Genomic DNA, 26,649 nt, shown 5'->3' on the forward strand with positions numbered 1-26,649 from the left:
CCAGGCAAGAAGCAGACACATGGCAGGGGGCCCATGGAGAGGCAGGCCTTGGGTCCAGGCTCTCTGCTCCCTGTGGGCCTGGTGGGCAGAGCTGAGGCCACCTGTTGCTCCGACCTGCCTGACAGTGCACCCTCCATGGGGTGCCCCCCACCCTGGTCCTCTGCCAGGACAGGTGGGCTGCAGTCAGGAGGAGGAGGTAGCTCCCTGGGAATCCCCACCCCAGCCTCAGTCCAGGCCCAGGGCCAGGCTGGGTGGTGCTGGTACAACCAGGGAAGTGCCCTTGACTCTCAAACTGACCCTACCCATCTTTGAGATGGGTAGGGGTGAGCACCCTGGGGCCTCTCTGGCCTGAGGACCTCAGACCCCCAACAGGAACCCTGGGCAGAGAGGCAGGGCCCCCAACATGGTGCCGAGGTCTCCACCGGCTCGCCCAGCCATGCCCCTTCTTCTGCAGTGCAAGAAGAAGCACACGCTGCTGTGCCCCGACTTCTCCCGCAGGGGCGTGTGCCCCCGCGGTGCCCAGTGCCAGCTGCTCCACCGCAACCCGAAGCGCCCGGGCCGGCGAGCAGCCACCCCCACGGCCCCAGAGCCCAGCAACACGCCCCCCAGGAGCAGGACTTCCACCAGCCACGGGCCCAGGTGATGGGGACTGTGGGTGTGGCATGTGTAAGCTTGGGGTGGGGGCAGGTGGGAGCCCTGCACCCCTGCCCAGCTCTGGGGGCTTCACACCCCGCAAAAAACCTCTCCAAAGTTGGTGAAGTGACCTCCAGAGGTGCCCTACTCCCAGTCCTCAGGCTGGATGAACAGAAAGCATCCCTGACCCACCCACTCCCCAGGGGCGGGGGAGGTCCTAAGCAATGCCCGTGGCTGGGCCCCACAGTGTGCTCCCCTGCCTGCATGTGTGGGAGCCCGTGTGGATGGGGAAGGCTCCAGGAGGTGAGGACGGCGTCAGCATGCAGCTGCTGGAGGCCCTGAAGTGTCGCCAGCCTGTCCTTGGGCCCACAGGCCCACCTTGAACCTGCGTGGCAATGCCTGATAGCTGCTGGGCAGGGGTGGGTGAGGGGTGGATGGGCGGTATACAGGTGGTGGGCCAGCATCCTCTGGCCCTGCCTGCCCCACGCTGCCCGCCTCATACCCCACTCCCCTCCCGTTCCTGCAGGAAGCCCTCGGCTGCCCTGCGCCCCGCCAGACGGATGTCCAGCCCCACCAGCTCCAAGGCTGCTGGCTCGACCTCGCCCCCCTCCTCCCCGCAGGTTTTAGCTGCGGCCTCCCCCTCCTCCCCCTCCTCCCCCTCCTCTCCCTCCTCTTCCCTCTCCCCCTCCCCCTCCTGCTCCCGCTCCTCTCCCTGCCCCCCCTCCGCGTCCCTGTCCTTGGAGCCAGAGGAGCTGTGTCTGCAGGCGACTGCGGTCTCAGCGGGAGCTGGCTCCGGCGGCCTCTCCAAGCTGCCCTCCTTCATCGCTCTGCAGTCCTCGCCCAGCCCTGGAGGCCAGCCCAGGGCCCAGGCCCCCAGGAGCGCCTCCTCCAAGGACTCAGGTAGGCAGCCCAGCTCTGGCTGCACGCACCTCAGGCCCCTGGGTCAGCCTGGGGAGACGGCAGCGCGGTCTCTGGCGCAGCAGGTGCGCGCCTGCAGGCCCACAGGGCGGGCGCGAGGTGCGGGCACAGAGCACCGCTCACAGACCGCCCAGCCGAGGGCTGATTTAATTAGAAAGCACCCATTTCTGTTAATTTGTTCTGGAAGATCACCGCACACTCCTGGAGAGAACAGATGTTTCCTCTCCCCCGATGAACATTTGGGGCTTGGTAAATGGCTCCACTCAGCCTTGTTTAGGAGAGAAAAGAGGATTTTATGGCTGCAAACGACCCTTTCTGTAAACATTTTACAGCTCTCTGCGCGTTTGAGTGACGATAAACCCCACGCAGCTCGGCGGGCTGCAAATTTGCGACCATACGGCTATCATTTTATTGTCATATTTCACGGTCGTAACGTTAATGGGAGATGCTTGCCACAGCCTCCTCTCCCAGCTCTGCTGAGCGAGCTCGCACGCTGCCTGCTCAGCCCCCGAGCCAGGGGCGCCAAGCTGCGGCCAGGCCCTCTGTGGGCAAGACGCCCTGAGGGTGAGAGGAAGGAGCAGATAGCCCCAAGCCACCAGCATTTTAATTTTCGTTTTTTAATTACAGTGAGACCCTGCAACCAGCCCTAGAATCAGAGGAAGCGGGCGGGGGAGGGGTGACTTGTCGACCTCCACGGACGGAGCCCAGCAACCGTCCTTCCCTGCTCAGGCCTTGCTGGCTTCCTGGGGGCCTGAGGGGCCCAGGGCTCTGGCTGGCTGAGTAGATGACTGGGGTCCTCGGCCTTGCAGTGGGGTCCCAGGAGGAGTCGTGAGCTTGCAGGGGGCACGTAGACAGTGCCGGCCTGTGGGCAGCTGGTTTCCTGCCAGGGGTGAGGCCGCCAGGAGTGTCCTTGGTGGGGAGAGGCACCGGGGTGCCCAGTGGGCGTGGGGCCCAGGGCGGCAGTCTGCTCAGCCCTGGGAAGCCTCTCCCACCCCAGCCCTGCAGCCCAAGCCGGTCCTCAGGGCCTCGGGGCCCCCAGCAGCTGCTCGCACACACCCAGGCTTTCCAGGCTTTCCATGTGGAAGGCGCCGTCTGGCAGCACCAGACACCTGTCCCCGTGTGAGCCCGAGCGGTGTGTGCGAGCTGCCAGCACCTGGTGCTCAGGGCTCAGCTGCAGGCTACGGGGCTCCCTCGGGGCTGCCCGCTGCCCAGGGCCAGGCCTGGACCTGCTCCACGCGGGACCTTGGGCCGTTGGGTGGTATCCCAGCCCCCTTCCAGTTTCGAGCAACTCCTGAGCCAGAGGTTTTGAGGGGGGCCTCCTGTGCCTGACCTTTGGCCTTCTTGGAACAGGGAAGTCACTGCACATCAAGCCGCGTCTGTGAGGGCCCAGGGGGCCAGCCCGCGCCTACCTCAGCCCCATCCTGAGAGGAAGGAGGCTCCGCCCACCACCACCCCAGACGAGGGGCCGCCTGCCACGGAGCGCCCCCAGGGGCCGCCTGACTCTCAGCCCTGTGTGACCAGTGCCCTCGCCTGGCCCCCTCAGGCTGGGCCCCACCACTTCCCCACCCCTGGGCCTTCAGCCTTGCCCCGAGTGGTGCCCGGCAGGGCTCCCCCATTCGATGCCTGCTTTGTCCTCCCGCTGGTCTCCTGCAGGAGAGACTGCTGGGCGGGCCTCCCTGGCAGGTACTTTGTGTTCAGCAATAAAGGTTCTGTCCTGTGTCTGCTTGGCTGTCCCGACCGTCACTGCTGCCGCCTGGTCTGCTGAGCACAGCGCAGGTGGAAACACAGGGCCCAGGGGTCCCAGAGCCTCCCCCGGGATGTGACTCCAGGGGGACCTAGAGGCCTGAGGTTGAGGGGAAGGTGAGGGGTACGCCCCAGAGCCTCTTGCAAGGCCCCGCCACCGACCTGCCCACCTGGCCCGGCCTCTGGTTAGGGATGTGGGCCCCTTCCCTGCCGCCCTAGGGTGGCTCACGGTTGAGGCCACTTGTCCCCTGTGGACTGGAGGCAACAGGCTGGGGCCAGAGGGCCTTCCTCAAGCAGAACTTCTCCTCCAGAGCCCCTCCCCTGGGGCCACTCGGGAAAGCAGCTGGGCCAGAGTAGGACCAGGGGACAGGCCAGGACCACCGGACAGAGGGGACAGCTCATTGCCCCCTGAGCTGTCTCCAGTCCCAGGGCACCTGGGCAAGCTGGCTGAGAGTGATGGCCTCAGCCCTGGGCCCTGACAGAATGCAGCCCAGGCTGCTAGCAGCCCCACTGCCAAGGCCTGGAGCGGAGCCGGGCCGCTCAGGCTATCTGCCCCCCACCCCCGGGCAAGTGAGGTGTGCTACCCTCGAGCACCTGCCCGCAGCCTTGCTCCTAGGGTGCCCCTGCCCCCGCCTGCCTCCATCCCTGCCAGTTAGTCGGCTGCCACCGGGACCTGTGCCACAAACCACCCTGTTGGCGGGGTGCCCTCGGGCTCCCCTGCCCGAAGCCCCACACGACTCCTGCAGTTGACCACAGGGGAGTCGGCTGCATAGCTGCTCATAGTCCCTCTGCTTCTTCCAGCCCGGGTGGGAAGAGCACTGTCCAGCACTGGCTGACAGGGGCAGCCCGGGCCTCTGCTCACACTGCCTCCTTGAGGGTTCCTCGACCGAAGAAGGCCCCTTGACCCTCCCTGGCTCAGGACGAGGCAAGGTCCCACAGATGACGAGAGCCAGGCGGGGCCGTGGAGAGGGGCCCACCCGGCCTCAGCGTGTGGTGGCCCGCTGTCCAGCAGAGCAGGGCTCCCGGCCTCAGTGTGCGGGAGCCTGCTTGTCCAGCAGAGCAGGGCTCCTGCCGTCCTGTGCCGATTGCTGGCACCTCTGCCCCAGGGCCCCGAGCCCTGTCTCTGGGGCCTGACCTGTTCTAGTTCAGCAGGCTGCCGGAAGACCGGACTCAGACCTGACTGCGAAGAATGGGCCCGCAGCCTGGCAGGGAGCTGAGGGGACCCTGCTCTGGGCCCGCTTGCTTCCTCCTGCTGGCCCCTTGGGACTCAGTGCTGGCCTCAGCCATGCCTTGGAGGAGCCCCGTGGATTGGTGCGGGGGAGGCCGTGGTCCCTGGGGTTAGTGCTGATAGGAGCCCGCAGAGTGGGGGCAGCAGCCTGCATGGCCGGGCGCCCTGGGCCAGGACTGAGGCCCCTGCCCAGCTCCTAGCCAAGGCTGGCAGGAGGAACAGGCACCGGGGCGCAGCCTGGGGGCCACCAAGGCCTCCCTCACCTCCTTCCTAGGCTGTCCTTGACTCTCACGGTCGGCTCCACCACAGAGGGGCAGAGGGTCCTCTGACGACAGGAGGACCGAGGTTCGATTCTCCCTCCCTCGCCTGGACAGACAGGAGACCGAGGGAGACTTGGGTGTTTGTTCCTCCCATCCAATTGACCTCCCTGCACTTCCCTCCATAGTAAAGGAGGGGACCCCAGACCGTGAGGCAGACAGGAGCTGGGCAGGTGTATCTATTGCGCGGGGCGCTCCCGACAGACCAGTGGGTGCTGGGCCCCTTCTGTTGGCTGCCCACCACCTGGCCGGGACCAGTGCTGTGCTCCAGGGCCTCCCCAGCCACTCTGCCTCCTCAGGTGTACTTCCTGTACCCGGGCCCACTGCGCATGGCATAGCCCATCACCCTGAGGCAGCCAGCCTGAGAGCTGTGGGCCTGCGGGGAAGGCTTAGGAAGGGCTGGGCGCCCCAGGGCACGGAGGGAGCCCTTCCAACGGCTGCCTGTGCTCCTGGGCCCCTCCCCTGCAGGCCCGCACCCCATGACCCCCTGAGGACCGGTCAGCCTCCGGCTCAGCCTGGTCAGACTCCCTGCCCCTGGCAGGGGAGGGGGTCGCCGTCACTCTGGGCTCCCTGTGCTAAGGGCAGATCAGCTGGGCCCCCGGGAGGAAGGGCCCGTCATCCCCACCAGCCCCGACTGCGTGAGGGCCGTGGAGTCCAGGCAGGCCCTGCACCTTTGTCCCCTTCACAGGGGCCCGCTGCTACCCCAGGCCTGCATCCCCGTGGACTGCCCTTTGCCCTGGTGCGGCCTCTCAGGTGATGGCCCAAAGGACAGGGAGCCGCTTGTGAGGGCTGCGGGGTGCGCACAGTGATGGTGAAGCGCCCCTCCTGCGGCAGGGTGGGCCCTCAGGTGAGCCCCGAGGTCATGTGGCCAGCAGGGCCTCGGGATCCGGGCTGCTGGGCTCGGGGGAGGCATCTGACGTGGGGGCCCGAAAGTGTGGGGTCTTGGGGAGGGGCCACTTGGGAGGGGCCTGCCTCTCCCGGCTCCTCTGCAGCCTGACTGACTGTGGGGGGTGGGGAGGGCACCCGCCCCTCACTGTCTGAGCCCAGGAAGGAGCCCCTGGCGGGACAGTGGGGCTGCTGGGTCTAGAGCTGGGCCCGGCCCTCCCGAGCCTGCGTAGCACCTCTGAGCCCCGCCTGGAGAGCAGGGGCCTCCGCTCCCAACAGGGACTCCTGCGGCCTCGCCTTGTGACTCCCGTGAGGCTGGGCGGCTGGGTGACTGTTGGGCCTGGGCAGACCCTGCAGCGCAGTGCTGAGGGATGGCGCGTGCACCCTGCAGCTGGACTTTCCGAGAGCCTAGGGCACTGAGCTGGGAGCTTGGCACCATGCTGCTGCCCGAGGGTGGTCCCGGGGTCCCCCGAGGGGCCGCCCCCCCAGGCTCCGATCCCCCCGCATCAGGCCAGGCCCCTCGGCCTTTCCCGTCTCCCATTCTGTAGGGCCCCCTCCGTCTGCCTGGATTCTCTAGGGCAGTCATCAGGTATGGGAAGCCTGGGCGGCCTCCAACCCCCTGAGCCCGGGGTCTTGGCTCCTCAGACGCCAAGAAATGGTCCCGAAAACCTGAGAGAGCTTGGGAGTATCTTCCCCAGAGGAGCCGCCAGACAACAGCGCCCCCCCAACAACGACCTTGAGACCGTAGCCCCACAGGACTCCGGACGACAGCGCTGGACTTGTGCTGCGTTCCTCCACAGACGTGCTATGTAGTTCATTTTCTATTTTATGGTTTATCTCCTGCTCTCTCACCCACTCTCTGGTAGATTGTATTTTCCAGAGATGCTGTGACTGCAGTTCCTATAGACTCCATGGAGGATGGTGTCTGTGCCCCTTGGATATGAGCACTGCCACCCCTCACAAAAATGCCAGGCATGTTTGGCTCCCTTGGACACTCACTCTGAGAGCCAGCCGCCACGCTGTGAGGAAGCCCAACCAGTTAGCTGCTGTGTGCGGATGCTGGTCCAGTTACGGCCCCATAGTCTGCTGACGACCAGTCCCTCAGCCTTCAAGTCCTCCCAGCCGCCACGGTCCAGCTGCACCCAGGATGACCCGTACACTGCAGAGCGCACGAGCGCCTGTTTCCTACTAGGGACCCCTGGGCTACCTCCCTGGTGGAAGGTGCTGGAAACTGCCCCTGGACAGGCCTCCTGGCACACAGAACTGCTCAGTAAAGCAGATGCACCACGTGGAATCGGCGCATCTTCTGCTGGCTCTACTGCTGGTCGAGGGAGCTGAGAGAGCGCCACGGCTGGGCCTGCAGCACTCCTGAGTGCCATCTCGGGGGCCTGCGAGCCTTTCATGGCAGAGAGGAGGTGGCTCTGGGCTCTCGTGGCCTCTGCCTCTGAGACCCAGCTGAGAGCCCCTCTTTGAACTTCCTGGGTCCCAGGCCAGCAAGTGGCGAAGAGGAGGTTTCTGAAGAGAAAGGAGCAAGCCTGAAGCCCGCAACCCAAGTCAGGAAAGGACAGACTTTCCCTGGGCTGGGAGAGCCCATCTCGCCTGTAGTGTGGGGCACCAGGGGGTCAGGGCCTGTGTACAGGGGCGCTCAGCCCCTTTCCCAGCCCCCTGGCAGTGACTCAGGACAGAGGAGGGCTCAGCTGCCACCATGAGAAGCCAGGGAGCAGAGTCAGGGCCCCTCCACCCTCCAGGGCTCCTGCTCCAGAGAGCTTAGGCCAGGCCTGCAGGCCCAGACACCTTCTGGGAAGCCAGTCTGACTCGAGGTCAAGCCCAGGACTGGAGAACTTACCGAGGGCCCGAGGCAGTCAGGGACATGGGTGCCTTGCTTGGTCCCAGGCTGCCTGAAGGCCGCTGTGCCTGTTCCCAGTTCTGAGTGCAGTTCCTGCAGCCGGTCCTGCACTGGGTCCCTCTCCCCTGGGGACAGACAGTGAAAGGCCTGTGAGTGTGACTGGGCAAGGGGCTGGCTGGCTGTGGCCCAGCACCCTTGAGCACCACATTTGGGGGCCAGATGTGGGACAGCTGTCCCTGACTTAGTGTGGCTGAGCGTGGGCCTCAAAGAGATTTGGGGTGGGGAGGGGCTGTTCTGCAAGGCCTCCCTGGCTTTAGCAACCTTACTGTACCTCTCAGGACAAGGCATGGCGACTGGGTGGGACTGGGGGTGCCGCAGAGCTCGGGAATGGCTGCGGTCGGTGGCCCTTGGCCTGGGGCCAGGAGCTGTGAGGAAGACCCCCACCTGCACCAGCCTGGCTCCACCCAGCACCTTCCCAAGCTTGGGACCACACTCTTGCCTGGTCCAGTGACCTGGCTGAAGCCACACCATGAGGAGCAGAGGCCAGGTGGCCAATGCAAGGGCTCGCTCCATCTCAGAGGGGCAGATGGACCACCAGCTTGCCATGCAGTGTCTCCCCTCTGAGCTGTGGCTTCCCTCTGAACACCGAGTGCTTTATGTTCAGTTCCGTTGCTCAGTCGTGTCCAACTCTGCAACCCCATGAACTGCAGCACGCCAGGCCTCCCTGTCCATCACCAACTCCCAGAGTCCACCCAAACCCGTGTCCACTGAGTTGGTGATGCCATCCAACCATCTCATCCTCTGTCGTCCCCTTCTCCTCCTGCCCTCAATCTTTCCCAGCATCAAAGTCTTTTCAAACGAGTCATCTCATCGCATCAGGTGGCGAAAGTTTCAGCTTCAACATCAGTCCTTCCAGTGAACACCCAGGACTGATCTCCTTTAGGATGGACTGGTTGGATCTCCTTGCAGTCCAAAGGATTCTCAAGAGTCTTCTCCAACACCACAGTTCAAAAGCATCAATTCTTCGGCGCTCAGCTTTCTTTATAATCCAACTCTCACATCCATACACAGCCACTGGAAAAACCATAGCTTTGACTAGACAGACCTTTGTTGACAAAGTAATGTCTCTGCTTTTTAATATGCTCTCTAGGTTGGTCATAACTTTCCTTCCAAGGAGCAAGCGTCTTTTAGTTTCATGGCTGCAATCACCATCATCATCCACAGTGATTTTGGAGCCCAGAAAAATAAAGTCAGCCACTGTTTCCCCATCTATTTGCCATGATGTGTTGGGACCGGATGCCATGATCTTAGCTTTCTGAAAGTTGAGCTTTAAGTCAACATTTTCACTCTCCTCTCACTTTCATCAAGAGGCTCTTTAGTTCTTCTTCACTTTCTACCATAAGGGTGGTGTCATCTGCATATCTGAGGTTATTGATATCTCTCCCAGCAATCTTGATTCCAGCTTGTGCTTCATCCAGCCCAGTGTTTCTCATGATGTACTCTGCAAATAAATAAGCAGGGTGACAATATACAGCCTTGATGTACTCCTTTTCCTATTTGGAACCAGTCTGTTGTTCCATGTCCAGTTCTAACTGTTGCTTCCTGACCTGCATACAGGTTTCTGAAGAGGCAGATCAGGTGGTCTGGTATTCCCATCTCTTTCAAGAGGGCTTTAAAGGGAGCCCAAACCTGGCAACACATGTCCCTGAGCACCCAGGGCCATCCCTGTGTGAGGGGAGAGGAGAGAGGAGCCGGGTCACCCTCATGGTACATTAAAAAGTTTCACTTGCCATTGTGACAGTTTCCTTCTTATAAAACACTAGACACTTGTGAGGAACACTAGACACTTATCAGGGCTTCTGATAGATAAATGCCCCCAGCATATGGCTAGGCTGCCCCTGGTGATGTCCTGCCCATAGTCCCTCCAGACTTTTCCTTCTGTGCATAGATGGATGGTTGCATTTAAGAATAAGTTAAACTGTAGAAGTCATATAATAGTATAGAGAATGGGGGGAGGGCTCTCTGGGTCATGGCCCCATCTCAGTTGACCCTAGAGGGCCCCTGCTCTGGGCACAACCGTGGCTCCACAGATGACTACCCAGTCACCAAGCCCTGGGTAACCGGCCACCTCTGCTCCCGGAGTCCAGCTCTCAAGGCTTCTCACGCTGGAGGCCTCCCACCTCCGCCCGCCCTCCATCCCCGCCCCCACTTAGCTCTGAGCCCCATTCTCGGCCAGGAGGCCAGATTTGGGCGGATGGGCAGCTAGGGGCCGATTCCTAACGTGGTGTCGGCCTGGCAGCCCTCCGGCCCTGGGACAGCCCCCTCGCCCCGCCCGTGCAGGGTCGGTCCAGCCCCTGAGCCCCAAGTCCCACCAGCCGCTCAGGCTCTGGCCCCCACGTTCGGGTTCCTGGCCCCACCTTCGCTGCTCCGCGCGAGACTCCCTCTCCACCTGCACCGCAGAGCAGGGGCACCGGGCGCCCGGCGGTGAATCCCGCCGCACCGAGGTGCCAGCAACTTTGTTGACTAAATTCCTGAACCCGCCTGAACCGCCAAGCTAAAAATAACCAGTGCTCCCGCGCAGCGCCCGGCCAGGCCGCGCAGCGTCACCCGTGTCGAGAGGCCGGAATGTCCCGGCGCCACTACGCTAGCAGGCTGAAAGCGGGCTCCCCGATGGACCGACGGAAAAAAATCTTGGGAAGGAGCTGCGGGGTCACCGCCAGCCGGTGGCGGGGGTACGAGGTCACCAAGGAGCACCCCCCCCACCCCGCTCCCTGAGGCTCTGGCCACTCGGTGGAGGACGCGAGGCCTCGGAAGCCGCAGGCCTGGCCCCGCGTCCCCCGCGCGCCCCCGGCGCCCCAGGCCATGCCCGTGCAGCCCCCCGAGGCGGCCACCAGAGGGCCCTGCCCCTCCTCTCCCGGGCAGCGGGTCACCACCCCTTCCCACAGCTGTTGCCTGCAGGAGATTGACAGCTGGGCTCCGGGTTGCCATGGGGATATGCAAATTGGAGCGACGGGTCTGGGGCTCTTATTGGCCCGGAGGCGCGTACTCCTCCCAGAGAGGCGTGCCCAGGTGCCCGGCCCTATAAAGGGGAGCGCGCGGCGCGGAGCTTGGCGGTAGAGGCGGGGCCGGCCGTGTGCGGGCGGAGCGCGGGGAACCCGAGCAGCCCGAGGCGGTGGCTGCACCGCCGCCCGCCCGGCCATTGCCGGGCCGCTGGCGGGGGGGCCCAGGGGACTGCGGCCGGCCTGCATCCGCCGGGGAGCGACCCAGGGTTGCGCGAGAGGCCCTACCGACGGCGTCCCCATTGGCCACCCCAGAGTTGGCCGAGTGAAACTTTTCCCTTCGCGCTTCGGCTCGGAGCCCGCGCCTCTCGCTGCCCGGACCCACCGCCCGTGGGAAGCGAAGGGGGGGGACAGGCCCGCGGCTCGCCGCCCCCCCGGCCCCGCCTCCCGTCTGGGCTCAGCCGGGCGAGGCGGCGGGGCCCCCCAGGCGATGGCCGCGGAGCTGGCGATGGGCGCCGAGCTGCCCAGCAGCCCGCTGGCCATCGAGTACGTGAACGATTTCGACCTGATGAAGTTCGAGGTGAAGAAGGAGCCGCCCGAGGCCGAGCGCTTTTGCCACCGACTGCCACCCGGCTCGCTGTCCTCGACGCCGCTCAGCACACCGTGTTCCTCCGTGCCCTCTTCGCCCAGCTTCTGCGCGCCCAGCCCCGGCACCAGCGGCGGCGCGGGGGGCGGCGGAGGCGCGGCGCAGGCCGGGGCCACCCCGGGGCAGGCGAGTGGGGGCCCCGGCGCCGTCGGGGGCGCCTCGGGGAAGCCGGCGCTGGAGGATCTGTACTGGATGAGTGGCTATCAGCACCACCTTAACCCCGAGGCGCTCAACCTGACGCCCGAGGACGCCGTGGAGGCGCTCATCGGAAGCGGCCACCACGGTGGGCACCACGGCGCGCACCACCCAGCGGCCGCTGCGGCCTACGAGGCCTTCCGGGGCCAGGGCTTCGCGGGCGGCGGCGGCGCGGACGACATGGGCGCCGGCCACCACCACGGCACCCACCACGCCGCCCACCACCACCACCACGCCGCCCACCACCATCACCACCACCACCACGGCGGCGCCGGCCACGGCGGCGGCGGCACGACCCACCACGTGCGCTTGGAGGAGCGCTTCTCCGACGACCAGCTGGTGTCCATGTCCGTGCGCGAGCTGAACAGGCAGCTCCGCGGCTTCAGCAAGGAGGAGGTCATCCGGCTGAAGCAGAAGCGGCGCACGCTTAAGAACCGCGGCTACGCGCAGTCGTGCCGCTTCAAGCGGGTGCAGCAGCGGCACATTCTGGAGAGCGAGAAGTGCCAGCTCCAGAGCCAGGTGGAGCAGCTGAAGCTGGAGGTGGGGCGCCTGGCCAAGGAGCGGGACCTGTACAAGGAGAAATACGAGAAGCTGGCCGGCCGGGGCGGCCCCGGGGGTGCGGGCGGGGCCGGCTTCCCGCGGGAGTCCTCGCCGCCGCAGGCCGGGCCGGGCGGGGCCAAGAGCGCGCCCGACTTCTTCCTGTGAGCGCGGGGCCTGGAGCCCGCGCCACCGCCGAGTAGAGGCTCGCGCGTGCGGCCGGGGGCCTGGACTTGGACTCCGCAGCTCCGGGCGAGGACGCACGGCCGCGCCGAGCCTCCCCAGCGCACCGGCCCCCGCGTAACTACCACCGCCTCCGGCTGGGCCGGCCCCGCACGCCTTCTCTGCAGTCGCCGGACAGAGGCCCGTCCCTCGGCGCGGCCTCCTCGCTCCCGGCCTGCGCACCTTCCCGGGTCGCCATCCCGACGCTGCTCCAACTCCTCTGCTCGGAGCACGGCGACTCCCAGGAAGCTGGACCGGGTCGAAGTCCTTCCTGGCGTCCGCTTGTACAGACGTGGAACGCGGTTGTGCGCCCGACCTCACCCGGACCGCCGCGGGCAGCCCGCGCCGCCCTGCACCCTTGGTCTCCTTTCTTTCGGCCTCCCTACCCAGGCCTTTTGTACTCCTTTTTGAAGCGGTCTTATTTTCGAAGTATTTATATTTATTTTGCTCGGTGATCAGAAAAGGAAACCCCGGAGAAAGCTCCCTTCTTCCCGCCGGGGTTGCCCTCGGATGTCCGCGTGTCCCAGCATGTGTCGCTCGCTCGGAGGGTCCTGGCCCCTGCCTGCCCGCTTTCCCGCCTGCCCCCCACCCTGCCACTGGCGTCCCCTAGAGATTGACGCGGAGGAGCCTTATCTATGCTGTGTTCAGTCTTGCTGCCCTACTGTACTCCACGGGGGGGAGGGGGGTGGGAGCTGGTTGGGACTCCAGAGCTGCTATTTCTCTATGCACCAGATCGTATTTATGGCTCCTGGGGAAATATATCTTATTTTAACCCTCAAGAGAAGTGGAAAAAAAAAGTAACGCACAGTATTTCTAGCAGAAAAAAATTTTTTGAGAGGAGGTTTCGCCTGAATCTCCTGGCATGGAGTCCGGTGGAGAAAGTGTATAATTTTATTTTAATTTAAAATGTGTTTCGTTTTGTTTGTGGATTCTTTTTTAAACAACCTGATCACTTTTGGAGTGGCTGGAAGAGAGGGAGGGGAGGCCATGCTCCGGCCCCTGAAAGCCCTGGTCTGGCCCCTGAAAGCCCCCAGGTCCCGACTGCACCCCGGCCTGGGCTCCTTCTGCGCTGCTCGTGGGGGGCCCGGGAGATACCAACTCCTTGCAAGTTTTGTTGTGCTGTGGGGTTTTGTTGGGTTCTTTTTTCATTTGCTACGAAACTGAGGAAAAAAAAAAAAACAGAATAAATTCATTTAGATCCAAAAGTCACTGGAGCCTGGCTGGTTTTTCTGTGGTTTTCGTTTCTGCTGTATTTTTTCCTGGATAGAAAAGGAGTTTCCCGAACTAAGCCCTGCCTTAGCTCCAGGTGACCCATCCCTGCTGAAGCGGGGAGTGGCCGGAGTTGTTTAAAAAGGCTGCTGCCAGAGCTGGACCGGTAGGAACCTGCCCCCGAGCTGCCCCGCAGGAAGGAGGCCACACAGTGAGGCCCCGACCCCCATGACAGCCCAATGCAACCCCAGGCTCAAGGCTACCCTTGGTAACATGATGTGTCCTGGGCAGGGCAGGCGCTGTCCTCAGCTCTTCTGAGCCTTCGGTCTCCCACCTGCAGGACCAAGGCCTGGACTGCGGGAGCAATGGGCAGGGCAGCACCCTGGAAACTTCGCCCTGTGGGGCTGGAGTCAGCGCAGGGGCCTGGGGTCAGTGCAGGATGCTTGGCCAGTACCTCGGTTCACACTGGGATGGGGACAGGGTCCGGTGAACCCTGTAGTTTGCACGTTTGGAGCCTGCCGGCCTCAGCAGAGCGCCCCGCTATTCTGTCTGGGGGTACCAGCTCCTCCTCTGGGCTGGGAGAGCTGCGGTTCCCGAGAGGACATCACCTGAGTTGGTCTGAATCTCAATCCAAGAGACAGAACAAAACTGAGGGCCGCCCCCTCCCTCTTCGCTTTAGAATAAAACTCAAAACCAGGAGGCTGGGTCTCTGGGAAGAATGGAGCAAAATCCCCAAACACAGGCTGAGCACCCTAACCGCCCAGGAGGGAACAGGCCTCTCGGTGGGCAAAACTGCTGCTGCAGAGAGAAGTAGAAATGCGGGATGGGGACGAATCAAGGGCAGCTGGGGAGGCTGCAGCATGGCCAGGGCTGCCGGGAGGGTCCCTGCCGGCCTGGCCAAGGAGGGGCCCAGAGTCTGCGTGCTTGGGAGGGCCAGCCGCTGGCTGGTGTGGGTGAAGGCACCTTAGTTTTCACCGCTATCACCTAAGGAACCACTGGGGAGTCCTCCTGGCAGAGAAAGCAGAGCCTGACAGTATTCTTTACGGGGAGGGGGCCAGGCTCCCTCCAGCACCCCAGGCCTCCCAGAGCCCAGTTCTCGGGGCCTGGATCCAGCATGGGGGCTGGGGAGGCCTGGGAAAGGGGCCACCCCCACCGCAAAGCGAGCGCAGCTTGGGCTCGATGCCGGCTACCGAGCAGGGCTGCAGGCCGGGCTGGTCTCACTTTCCTCTTCTGTTTCCTTTTCCTCCCTCCTTCCCTCTTTCCTTCCTCCCCACCCACTTCTTTCCTCCAGTTTTCCCTCTAAGATAAAATGGAGAAGACAAATGAACATACAAGACGTGGAAATTATTCGAGGAGACAGGAGAAGCGCTTATGTGTGAGTTTAGAGACAAATCTTTTCCCGAAAGCTTTTGAGGGAATGCAGACCTCCTGCAGGAACGCAGGCAGCCTGTGAAGAGTAGAGCGGAGGCTCCCACGTGCCCCCTCAGGGCGCCCCCTTCTATCGAGACGCCACCCCCATAAGTGCTGGGGGCTAAACCTCTGCCCTCCCCGGAAGGATCGCTGGAGCCCGTGGCGGCCCAGGAGGGAAGTGCCTGGTGGAGGGCCGCCACCTCACCACACCTGGGGACCTCGGGCGCGCTCAGTGCTTGGGGTGTCTGTGCCCACGTGTGTGCCTGTGATGAGACTCGCGTCCTATAGGTGTGAGGGGCAGTGACTGCACCGAGACCCTGGAGCCACCTGGACCGGGCTGAGGGACCTGGTGGGGCAGCGAGGGCCCCGGCCTGGGGTGGAGGGCGCTGCCCATCCAGGCTGCATGCCCAGGTCCCTGGGCTATCATGCCCATCGGATGTTCAGGGGCTGTAGTGGCCCCTTACCTCCCAGCTCAGCCTAACCCAGCGCCTCAGGCCGGGCAGGGATGCCAGCTCACACCACCACCCTCTGTGCTCTGGGAGGAAGCTCCCTGAACCACCCTGCAGACAGAAGCTGCACCTCGAAGCCTTGAGCCCACCCCCGACCCCCACCCTGCCCCCGCCTCGGGGGGGATTCATTTTTCACTCCTTTGTGACTTCATTCAGTGTGAGTCCCAGCTCTGCCTCGTCCACTTGAAGACCAGAGGCCAGACCAAGATGACAGCCCTGCCCAGAGCGGGAAGAGATGGCTTAGCGCCTGGAGGAAAGGAGGGGCGGCAATTCGGGGGTGCCTGGGACGTTAGAGCAGATCTGGGGCAGCCTGGAGGGCGGCGTACAGGCAGCGTTCCCAGGGGCCAGAGTCGCCCTCCTGAGGCCTGGGGGCCAAGAGTGCGACCCTGGAGAGGACGGGGAGGCACACTCACACAAACACGCTGGACACAATACGTGTCGACTCATTACACACACGACACATACGATCAACACGTAGACAGCTGCACACCTGTGGCCTGCACACACTCCCCTAGGCTGCCCCACTGCAGGGAGTCCCTCCCTGCCCGCTGGGATCCCCAGGGCTACCTGCCTCGACAGCCCCAGCTCCCAGCCCAGGGAGGCTGCCTGAGCTGAGAACCGGTCACCCGCACCCCACCCCAGCCCGCCCACCTCGCAGGGCCTGCCCCGGCCTCTGGGGGCTGCAGCATTTCAGGCCCCGCCCCACATACAGAGCACCTGGCTGGGCCTCCCCCTCCACTGGTGCAGGGGTCCCTACACCCCAAACACACATTCACACATGCCACAGCTGCCCACCCTCTGCAGCTGGTTAAGGGCTCCAGCAAAATCCCTGAGCTGGGATTCCAAGAGACCGAGAGAGGCTCTGGCCCCCTTCCCCAGCTGCTGGCCCTACAGAGGGGGCTTTATACTGGGGGCACCCCACTTCCATTTGTAGCCCCCCACCCCTCTCCATTTCCACAGCAGCCCTGCCCTCTGGAGGGGACTGTCTGCAGGCCCCTCCCGGGCCTCCTATTTATAGCTGCTCGGGGTGGGGTCAGCCAAGGCCAAGGTGTCCTCCTCCCTGGCCTCCCCCTCCCCAGGATGGGCGTACACTCAGCCACACGGGCCTGGGTCTCCTTACCTCTAGCTGCTCCAGGGAGCAGACAAGCAGGAGGTTTGAGCTGGCCACAGTGATGACAGGCTGCGTCGTCCCTAGCACTTGGAGGGGACAGTTGAAGGACAGGGAAGGGACACCAGTCAGTCCTGCGGGAGTCCAAAGCTGTCCCCCTGCTGAGCACCTCTCCCTGCCTGCGGCTCTGAGCACAGGACCAGCCCACTCACCTCCCTGGGCCTACCCTGGGTCAGCAGTTCCCCAGGCCAGAGTCACCCCCACCCACTTGCTGGGGAGGCCCTGTTAGGGTGCTGGGAACTCGGCTTCGGCCCTGCTCGCCCGCCCAGATACAAGCCCAGCCCTCCTTGCCACCAGGGGACACTGGCCCCGGCGCAGAAGGGCCAGCCTGGAGAAGAAGGCCTCCTTTTCTCCAGGGGAGGGGACTCAATCATTCACTCAGAACTATCCACTAGGCACTATTGCCTGCCAGGCCTACTCTTGGAGGTGAGGTCAGACCTGGGAGCAGGGAGCCCACCGCCTTATCCTATTTTGGTGGGAGGCCACCCTCCAGCCAGAGGGGCAGAGCAGCTGTAGGGGCTGACACCGGGCGGGGGGAGCCAGCAGAGACTCACCGCTGACACCTGGGGCCCCAAGACCTGGGATAGAACTTTCCTGGCAGAGGGATCTGGGGGAGGAGAATGTAGCCAGGAGAGATGGGGTGAGGTGTGCAGGCGAGAGGAGCTCTTTGAGGGTCGGGCTGTCTGAGGGGCCCTCCGGGAGGGGCGCTGCGAACGGAGCAGAGGGTGATGGCCCCTCGAGTTGGAGGGTGGAGGGCCGGGCCCGGGCTGCAGCGTCCCCGGGCAGCAGAGTTTAGAGCCGGAGCCCCCACCACCAGAGGGCCCAGAGGACACTTCGCTGGAGGCCAGCCGAGGAGGGCCGGGGCGCCAGGGCCTGAACTGGGCAAGTGCGGGGCGGAGGAGCGCGGAGGCCGCCGGCGCTGGCTCCTGGTCGCCGGCAGAGGAACGCCGGCCCGGGGGCGGAGGCGCGCTCCCATCCCTGCAGGCCAGGTTCCGAAGGAGCAGATCAGCGGAGGCGGGCGAGGACCGGCGGTGGGGGCCAGGCTGCGGTGGGCGCCTGCAAGGCTGGGGGCTGCAGAGAGGCTGGGGCTGCAGTACTGGGAGGGGTGGGCTGCGGGGACGGCCGGGAACGGTGGGCCGCGGGGCGCGCCCCCCACACCCTCACTCGGACCGAGCCCACGGCACACGTGCCCCTGGCTGTTCGCGAGGCTGTCGCCGCAGGCTCCGCAGCGACGAGTAATTTGCGGTTGGCGGGCTCAGCGCCTGCTAATGCGCGGTGACACCGCTCAGCTGCGGAGGGCTCGAGCTGTCACAGCCGATTACCCGCGACCCAGCAGGAAAGAAGGCTGGGGGCGGGGGCGGGGGACAGGATGGGGCGGCGACCGCCGGCGCGGGGCCAGCCAGGGGCACCGGGCGGGGGCGGGGCCTCCCCGGCTCCTCTTCATCCCCGGCCCCCTCCTTCAGGAAGCTTCCAGGTGGACCTTGCGTCCTCGCCGAGAGAGGAGAACCGGGTCGGAACATTCTCACGACTCGGCTAGACCCATGCTAAAATGCAGGTCCTGACTTGCACTTCTAGGACGCTCAGACTGAAGTCACACAGCAGGGGGCAAAAACCAGGCTTTCTTTGGGGCCGAGTTGGTCGCAGGAGGAGGCAAGTGTGGGGGGTAGAGAGGCCTGCAGGGAGACCCCCAAAAGTCAGGGGGTGGTGCTGAAAGAAGCAGGCGGTGGGTGTGGGACATCAGCCCAGTGCTGGCAGGAGCCGAGGGGGAGGGCTGCTCCAGCCGCCCACAGCAGCAGCCCTGCGCCTGTCTCTCTTGGCCCTGCACTACTCTAAGCCTCACCACGGCCTCCATGCTGGCTTCCCTGACTCTGGAGTCCTTGCTGGCTGACACCCCAGGGAGGGGGCTGAGGCCAGCTGGGATCAGCCATGCCAGGCTCAAAGGCCCCCGCCTTCCCAGACCACCGCCCTCCGCCCCATCCCATCCCACCCCATCTCCTTTCCTCTCACCCCGCCCCTTGGGGCTCCACCTGGACACTTGCATCGCTCTAGTCTGGTCCCAGCCCCCCAGGGGACTGGCCTCCCTTCTCTCCCATGGCCCTCCTCTGATGGCCCTCTGTCCCGCCCTGTCCTCAGAGAGGGCCCAGGAATGTCATGGAGTGTCCAGCATGCACCAGACTCCAGATCTCCTGATGGCCTCCTGGGAATGGTCCTGGGGTGGCAATGGCCCGTTCTGCAGATGAGGGGCTGGGCGTGGGGGAGGAGGGACTGTCCTTGAGGGGGCTCAGCGGGGCTCAAGTGGGGCCCCAGAGGCCAGCTGATGATGCCCAGGTGCCCAGTTGCTCTTCTAAAGATGGTCCCACTGTCCCTTCTTCCTCAGTGACAGACCTGGGGGAGCAACGGGGACCCCTCACAGCTCCCTCTGTGCAGGGCACAGGTGCCCCAGGGAGCGCTGAGGACGCAGCAGGAGCAGGATGCCCCCTGCTCCCCTGAGACAGAAGGGGTTTTAAACAACCACCGAGGTTAGGCTCCACCCAGAGCCTGGCCCCAGCTTCTCCCTCCTGCTTCTGGTCTCTCTTCAGCTCCAGGCAGGAGCTGCCTGTGGCTCTCCAGTGCCCTCACCCCCAGCTCCTGAGGCTTAGGGCTCTCTGATTCCTCTCCCAGGAGGCTCTTCCTTCTTGTCGCCTCAGCTGCCTCCGACCATTTCCTAGTATCCCCTTTGCTGACCCCTATGGTCCCCTGCTCATCCACCCCAGACACAGGCTTGGTAGACTGAGGGCTTTTCGCCCAGCCATGAGCAGTGAAGGCCCCACCCTGTGGCCAGCAGATCAGCCCAGTTCCACTGCCCATGGCTGGGGCCGCAACACAGCTGACCCCTCCCCATTCCAGGGCACCCCCAGAGTGTAGAGCTGGGGAAGGAGCAAGAGGGGCCCTGATGGGTGGTGGAGGATGGTCCCTGACCTTCACCCCTGGGCCGGAGGAGGCTTTCCTTCAGCCCTGACGGCGGAGGTGAGGAGGGCCACGTTCCTTCCCGGGCTGGGACACGTGACTGCGGGTGTAAGTGGCAGAGGGTGTCGAGGTGGCACTTCCAGATGTGTGCCTCAGTGTGTGAGACGTTCGGGCTGGGTCGCCGCGGGACACGCGTGGTAGCACCGCGCCGGGACCTGTTACTCCGGGGCGGTCGGGTGTGAGAGCAGCTCAGGAACGGCGGGGGCTGCGCTGGGGGCTGGGGGCGGGCTCTGCTCGATTAGGAATAAGCCCGTCAGCGAGTTAAGTAAACGACAGAGTAAGTCTGAGTGAGGTGAGCACATCGGACAGTAAAATGGGCGGGGCAGCGGCGGGGAGAAGGGGCGAGGAAGGGGCGGGGAGGGTGTGGGAGGTGTGTGGAGGGTGTGCCGGTAGGGGAGGGTGGGGGAGGGGTGCGGAGGATGGGGGGATGGGGGATGGGGAGGGGTGGGGAGGGGTGGGGAGGGGAGAGGCGAAGAGCCACCAGAGGCAGGGGTGCCCAGCCAGGCCTGAGCCGGAGGTGGGGCCCACCCCATGGGGCTGTAGTGGAGGAGGGGCTGCGGTGAGAGTAACTCCGGCCCCAGAGCCTCCACCCCGACAGTGGTCAGAGACAGTCCCTCCATCCCACCAGCCCCCCAGGAGAGCTAGGGTCCGAGTCTGGTCTGGGTGCCCCCGAAGGGCAGCCCCTCAAGCACTTTGTGGGTGCTGGCAGACCCTGACCCCTCACGAGTCCAGGAAGCACAGGGTGGTGTGGAGGGTTCCGCCTGGAGCCAGGCAAAGCCCCTTCCCTGGAGCAGAGTGGGGTTGCCTGTGCCTGGGCACTGGGTCATGGGAGTCTGGGTGGGCACAGGCCAGGCTTAGGGGCCGGGTCGGGTTGGGGAGACACCTCCCCTGGCTCCCCAGGCTCCCCAACCCCAATCACCACCTCACCCACACCAAGGCCAGCGTCAGACCTGATTCTGTTCCCAGTCTGCTCCTCACCAGCTGGAAGTAGGAGGAGGGACTTCTGTGGGCTCAGTCACCTCGTTGGTGAAAAGGACACTGAGCTCCCCGTGTCCACACCTGTGTCCACCAGGGTTCTTGTGAGGGATAAAGGAGAAAAGGCAAGTCCGCTGTCAGTCTGGGAAGGCTTCCTGGAAGAGGAGGCTCTGTACAGAGGGGAACAGGACATGTCTCTCCAGGTGCACTGGGGCAGGGTTTGCAAAAGGGGTTGCAAACCATGACCACATTTGTGGAAGCCACCACCTGCAGGAGCCTCATGCCAGGCCTCTGGCCCCAGCGGGAGGCGGGCAGGGAAGGAAGAAGTGCAGGAGGGGCACACAGCTGCCCAGCCCCCCACTCCTCAGAGCTCCTCCACCTCCAGTCTGGGCTGCGCCTGCACTGCCTTTGCTCAGACCTGTGCACCACGGGTTAGTCCTGGGGACTAGTCCTGTTCCCATCACTCAGCAAACACTACTGCGTTTGGGAAGCTGAATTAAGCTGAATCCAGAAATTCTGAGGGGTGGACAGGGCATTTAGGGTCACGTCGAGATTACCATCCAGGAAAGCATGACTTACAGCCCCAGGCAACTGGCCCCCAATCCAGGGACCAGATCCAGACCCCAAGACTGCTACTCCCACAGTCCAGACCACTAATGGAGTAGCAGCTGCAACCTGGGCAGGACTGGCCATGTGGAGTGAAAAGACATTAGATACATATGAGCTGGCTGGCTAGCTGGATGGATGGATGGACAGACAGAAAACTGGATGGATGACTAGGAAGATGGAGGGCTAGGACAGGTGGGAAGACAGGAGGATGGTAGCTGGATAGAAGGAGGTATGCATATTTGATAGATGGATGGGGGTATTTGGATGGGTGGGTGGATGATGGATAGATGGGTGGGTGGGGAGGTGGGTGGGTGGGCAGGTAAGTGGATGCTGCAAAAAGCTGTGGGGCAACTCCAAAACTATTATTCTATCAGAACCTGCTCACCTCTGTCCCCTTCTCCCCTCTTTTCAGAAACCTCCTCAATCTTGCCCTTGCAGATTCGAGAAGCCTGTGTCACCACTGGAGACCCCATTGCTCCCCTCAGCCAGCCTTGCTTCTCTCTCGGCTATTATCACTTCTAATACACCGTACTTCTTCACTCACTCGTCTCCCCTCACCACACAATGTCAGCTCCAGAGGGCAGCTTCTGTGTGACTTCACTGTTGGTTTCCTAGAGCTTACGACAGTGCCTGGCACAGACTATGCGCTTAAAAAATAGTTGTTGAAAGGGGAAAACAGGAAAAGGGGGTGGAGAGGTGGACTGACCCTGTGAGGGCTCCCCTCCGCTGGCTTGCCCCTTCCTAGAGCGCCCACCTTTCCCACGCATGGTTGCCCCTCTAGCTGGTCTCTGGCTCCCGCTCCACTCCAGCTCGCCTGGGTTGCTTAAGAAGTACTGAGGCCCTTGTCTCTGTCCGCACCCTCAGCTGAGCAGGGAGGGCTCCCTGAGACCCCCACCTGTGGTGCTCTCTCCTCAAGGCTGAAGTTTGGGCTCCACCTGCTACCACCAGAGACAGTCCAGATGGGGGCCTGGCACACAGGTGGGGCGGGGGACACAGGGCAGGGTCAGGCAACCCCCCGGCTCTCTTCTCTGTCCTCTTTCGGGGTCCTTCGTCCTGAAAGTACCTTCTGGGTACAGGTAGCCTCCTGGCCATCAGTCACCAAGACAGGTCCCTGAGTGCTCTGGGGACAGAGAGCCGCTCTCGCCACATACCCCCCCACCCCTAGATCCCGCGCTCGGCCAGCTTCCCCCGAGGCAGACCTCCACTGCCCTGTGGCTAGGACAGGCTCTACCAGCAGGCCCTCCGCCTGCCCGCGGGGTCCTCCTGTGCCCTCCACGGGGCGTCCTTTCTCCGGCTCTTGGTCCCACCAACCATCTCTCTCTCTGCTTCTCTGTCACACTGGCCGTTATTTTGGAGACTCCAGGAAGTGACACCCTTGCCCCCACAGCCACGTCTAACAGAAGTCTGGGCTCCCAGGACTTGAGGGGTGTTCCCATGCTGAGCCAGGATGGGCAGAGCTCAGACCCCTCCTATCGCCGGGCTTTTCCCGAGAGCCCGGGGCGGGAGGCCCCAGCCAGATGGCGGGGTAGCCAGTGGAGGCCAGCCTGAGCCGGCCAGGGCCCCCGGAGCTGGGTTCTCGAGGGGCAGGGTGGTGGGCCGCGCCAGTCCATGCCGTGGCCCCTGGGCCTGCAGGTCCTTCAGGGATGCAGGCGGTGAGGAGGGGGTCAGGTCAGCAAGCGAGGTGGCACTGGCTCTCCAGCCCATGTCCCCATTAAGGGGACAATGGGAGAATAAGCACTTTTCTTTCTTCATTTCCCCGCTGTCTGCTAATATCATATTGATGGTAATTTCTCTTTAATGGGCTATTTGCGGTAATTATGATGCACGGAGTGAGTAATTGTATCTGACTCCCAGAGCCCACCAGGGCTGCAGGGGTGGGGGGTACCAGTCCTTGGCCCTCTCAGCTGGGTCAGCTCCACCCTCTCTCCGGGACGGACCTCCAGTCCGCGGCCCCTGGGACAGGGGTCCTCTTTGGCCTTGCCTTCTGGGGAAGTCTAGGCTCTCAGCTTCCCAGAGCTGATGGGAGTCCATCCCAGGCCAGCGCAGGGGCCCAGGGCACCCCCACCAGAGCCAGCACAGGGCCGTGCGCCTCTCTCCCTCCCCAGGAAGCTTCAGGCTCCCTCTGTGTCTGGCCTGGACTCGTTGCTCCTGCCATGTCTCTGCTGAGACATCGCTTCCGGCAGGGACTACCTGGGGGCACAGGCACACAGTGGGGCAGTCTCAGTCACTGCAGGTCGGTGCTGGGAAGACCCCTGGGGATTCCGGCCTCACCTCCCACATTAGGGAGCTGCCTCCAGCCCCTCAGCCCCACCTCAGAGGCCCTGGGCCCCACCCCACCCCAGTCTCTCTTCTCCACATGCTTGTCCCTCTGGGTCCCTGTCACCTCCGAGGCCTAGCTGGGTAGAGGGCACTGGGGTCCTCAATAGTGTGGCCTTACTGTGTGCCTGGGACAGAGGTTAAAGGTCAGGCAGAGGTCTACTCTGGGTTTCCCCACATGGACGGTGAGGTCAGGAGCCAGAAGCGGCCCAGAGCCCACCGAACATCCGCCCAGGTCCCTGGGGCCCACACCCTGCGCTGCTTTTCCTAGACAAGGGCACCTTCCCTCAGCCTTGCCAGGCTGTGTTCAAGACACGTGTCATTCAAGCCTGTAAGAAGCATCCCAAGTCAGGGCCCCTCACCTCACCATCACCTCTACTGTGACCATCATCACCATCATCACCAATATCACCACCATGACCGTGACCATCACCACCACCAGTACCATCACCACCATCACCACGGCATCAGGGACCATCAGTGTCTGCTGTGGACCTTGCTAGATTCGTGACCATCTAGTTGGGAGTTAAGACACAACCTCTTGTCATTTCTGAGGAAAACTAATGCCAAATTGACTGTTGTCGCCCATAGAACCGGAGGAGGCAATGGCACCCCATTACTCTTGCCTGGAAAATCCTATGGATGGAGGAGCCTGGTAGGCTACAGTCCATGGGGTCGCTGAGAGTCGGACACGACTGAGCGACTTCACTTTCACTTTTCACTTTCATGCATTGGAGAAAGAAATGGCAACCCACTCCAGTGTTCTTGCCTGGAGAATCCCAGGGATGGGGGAGCCTGGTGGGCTGCCATCTATGGGGTCGCACAGAGTTGGACACGACTGAAGTGACTTAGCAGCAGCAGCGGCAGCCCATAGAACAGTAGTCTCTGGGCTGGGCTTGTCTGGGAGGGCCATGAGCCTTGCTACTGTGGTTGGTGGTCCATCATAAATTGAACAGCTTGGCAGACGGATTGGGGGTGAGCATGCCAGGTGACCTGGCTGGCGTGGGCACACACCTGCTTCAGGCCCCAAGAGAAGAGGGCTGGGCATGGGTGTGGCCTCCACTCCGGGAACTCCAGGCCACACATCCACCCTGCCTGAGATGACATCAGGGACTAGAGGTGTGGAAAGGGTCACCCAGGGACCTGGGTGGGAACTGGGCTAAGGACATGGGGCTGCCCCCCGACACACAGGGCTGAGGGGCTCCTGCCTCCCCGACCCCTCACTCACCCGGCAACCCCCTGCTGCCAGGGTCTCCTCATGTGTCTTTTCTGGTCAATAAACCTCAGCTCCTGGGGGGCCCAGGCTGATAACGCTGCCCCACCCCGCCAGGCACTCTGTCATAATTAAGCACGCACAGCCTAATTAATTGAGTGGTCAGGATGCTAATTAGCAGCTTGATTGAGCCTGGAGGAGGGTGAAGGGCAACCTTGGCAGTGGGCGCTCCTCCCCGCTGGGCTGCTCTCTGGCTCTCCCAGGCTGGCCCCACCCTCAGGCCAGCCCTAGGCTTCAGGTCCTGTCCTTAGCGCTCTGCTCCCTGCGTCTCCTGGGTCGGCCCTGGCCCTGGCCCTGGGCCTCTCTTGTCCCTCTCCAACCACTTCGGACAGATCGGGCCCCTGCCACTCTCCACCTCAGCACCCCTGCCCAAAGGACTTGAGCTCGCCCAGTGGCAGGGAGTCCCTCTCTCTGGAGACAGCTCTCCCAGGGAACACGTGTCCTCAGGCTCCTGGCCACAGCCCTGACCACAGCTCTTGGCCACAAGGGCAGCATGCCAACACCGCATGGCAGGGCCCTTGCCCTCTCTAGGGTCCTGACCCATCTGTGACCCCTGGGCTCCTCTGCCCACCAGCTCTCCCTTCCCTCACTCCAAGCAGCCACAAACCTACAGGGACTGGGATCCAGTGGCCTGACAGGCAGGTGACTTTGGCCAGACCCCCACACCTTTGCAGCCCATCTTCTCTGAGTGGCCACTTCCCCACAAGGTCATCGGGTTGAGTGGGCCCAGGGTGAGGAGTGGGAAGACTGATGAAATCAGAAGAGGGACTTCCCAGTGGTCCAGTGATAAGACTCTGAGCTCCCAATGCAGGGGCCCTAGGTTTGATCCCTGATTGGCGAACTGGAGCCCACATGCTGCAAGTAAGGCCTGACACAACCAAATAAGATCAAAAAGGGAAAAGAAACGAGGAGGGGGCAGGGAGAGGGGAGAAGAAAGGCTGGAGGTGCGGGGCGGGGAGCCCAAGGATCGGGTCTCTCTGAGATATCTCCTGCAGCCCTCCTCCAGCCCACAGTGCCTGCCCTATACTGTCAGGCCTGGCGGATTCCCCTCCCACTGCCCCAAGGCAGGCGGACCATACCCGCCCTCTCCCTGAAGGAGCCAATGGGCAGCCACACCCCCTCGAGGCCTCGGTGGCCTTATCCGTGAATAAAGTGGCGGGTGATGGGGACCCTCCCTCTAGGGATAGTGGGGCCAGCCCCCCTCGGGGGTTTTTGCTGCTCAGCCCCGTTCCAAGGCGAGGAGAGGCGGCATGGCCCCGGGGGCCAGGGGGACCCCGCTAGCGGTCCTGAGTAGGGGCCACGCAGAGTGAACCAGCGGTGAAGTCCCCCCAGGCTCCTCGCGGCTCCAGGGCTGCGGAGGTCGGAGGTCGCTTACTAGAGGTGAAGGGCACTCAGGGTCCAACCCGAGGAGCCTGGAGGGAGCGCTTGGAGAGCTGGAGCCGGCTTGGGGGCTGTGGGGGCAGGACCTGGGGCACCCTGAGGGCCACAGCAGGCAGGCGTGTTTGAACCCGAGGAGGCCCCAGAGCGGAGTCCTTAGGAGGGTCCCAGGGGCTCCTCTTTCGGCTCCGCAGAGGTTTGGGCACCGCAGCTCCGACACCGTCGCTGCCCTGCTTCGCCCCAGCCGCAGGGGCGTCACCTGGGACGAGCCGGGGGGCCGGGACGGCTGGCCGTGGGAAGCGGCCGGGGCGCCCTCCCGGCTCTGGCCCCTGGCCTAGCTCGGCTCCACCGCAGACAGATGGCGGCGCGCAGGGTGGGGAGGATGGATGGAGGGGGCGTCAGATGGCGCTGCTCCGGGCGGACCCCAGCCTCCACCAAGGACGCCCCGGGCCCCGCGCATCTGGAGGGGCCGCGTGCCCGCTGCGCCGCGCGGGTGGCAAGGGAGGTGACACGACGAGCTGCCACCGCCGGTGCCCGCGGCTGTCCCGACGCGCCCGGGCGCGGCGAGGTGGGAACGCGCGGGAGGGCGCAGCTGTCAAGTCGCAGCTGCGCAGCACCGGGCCGGGCC

The 26,649-nt window shown here is 63.9% G+C and overlaps 3 protein-coding genes across 4 annotated transcripts in view; 2 read left to right on the forward strand and 1 right to left on the reverse strand.

Moving 5' to 3' along the window:
- ZC3H3 (zinc finger CCCH-type containing 3) overlaps positions 1 to 3,270 on the forward strand; it is a 62,173-nt gene extending 58,903 nt beyond the window's left edge. The window contains exons 10-12 of the mRNA XM_027973446.2: positions 455 to 639; positions 1,160 to 1,533; positions 2,902 to 3,270. Coding sequence (XP_027829247.1) covers positions 455 to 639; positions 1,160 to 1,533; positions 2,902 to 2,933 — 591 coding nt within the window. The 3' untranslated portion in view covers positions 2,934 to 3,270. The remainder of the gene's footprint in view (positions 1 to 454; positions 640 to 1,159; positions 1,534 to 2,901) is intronic.
- A 3,266-nt stretch (positions 3,271 to 6,536) lies between these two features.
- LOC121820297 (uncharacterized) lies at positions 6,537 to 10,088 on the reverse strand. 2 transcript variants are annotated; one of them, XM_060393656.1, is made up of 3 exons: positions 9,988 to 10,088; positions 7,571 to 9,071; positions 6,537 to 7,239 (listed from the first exon to the last, which is right to left on the reverse strand). In XM_060393656.1, exons 2-3 carry the CDS (start codon positions 8,174 to 8,176, stop codon positions 6,928 to 6,930), a joined length of 918 nt encoding a protein of 305 aa, XP_060249639.1. In that variant the 5' UTR covers positions 8,177 to 9,071; positions 9,988 to 10,088; the 3' UTR covers positions 6,537 to 6,927. The 2 variants fall into 2 exon arrangements, with proteins under 2 accessions (XP_060249639.1, XP_042109915.2); XM_042253981.2 differs by lacking the exon at positions 9,988 to 10,088 and having other exon boundaries at positions 7,571 to 9,945.
- A 594-nt stretch (positions 10,089 to 10,682) lies between these two features.
- MAFA (MAF bZIP transcription factor A) lies at positions 10,683 to 13,378 on the forward strand. The gene has a single exon (XM_027973429.3). It carries the CDS (start codon positions 11,060 to 11,062, stop codon positions 12,113 to 12,115), a length of 1,056 nt encoding a protein of 351 aa, XP_027829230.1. The 5' UTR covers positions 10,683 to 11,059; the 3' UTR covers positions 12,116 to 13,378.
- The last annotated feature ends 13,271 nt before the right edge of the window (positions 13,379 to 26,649 follow it).

Source organism: Ovis aries, chromosome 9 (genome assembly GCF_016772045.2).
Source record: "Ovis aries strain OAR_USU_Benz2616 breed Rambouillet chromosome 9, ARS-UI_Ramb_v3.0, whole genome shotgun sequence".
Classification (NCBI taxonomy): domain Eukaryota; kingdom Metazoa; phylum Chordata; class Mammalia; order Artiodactyla; family Bovidae; genus Ovis; species Ovis aries.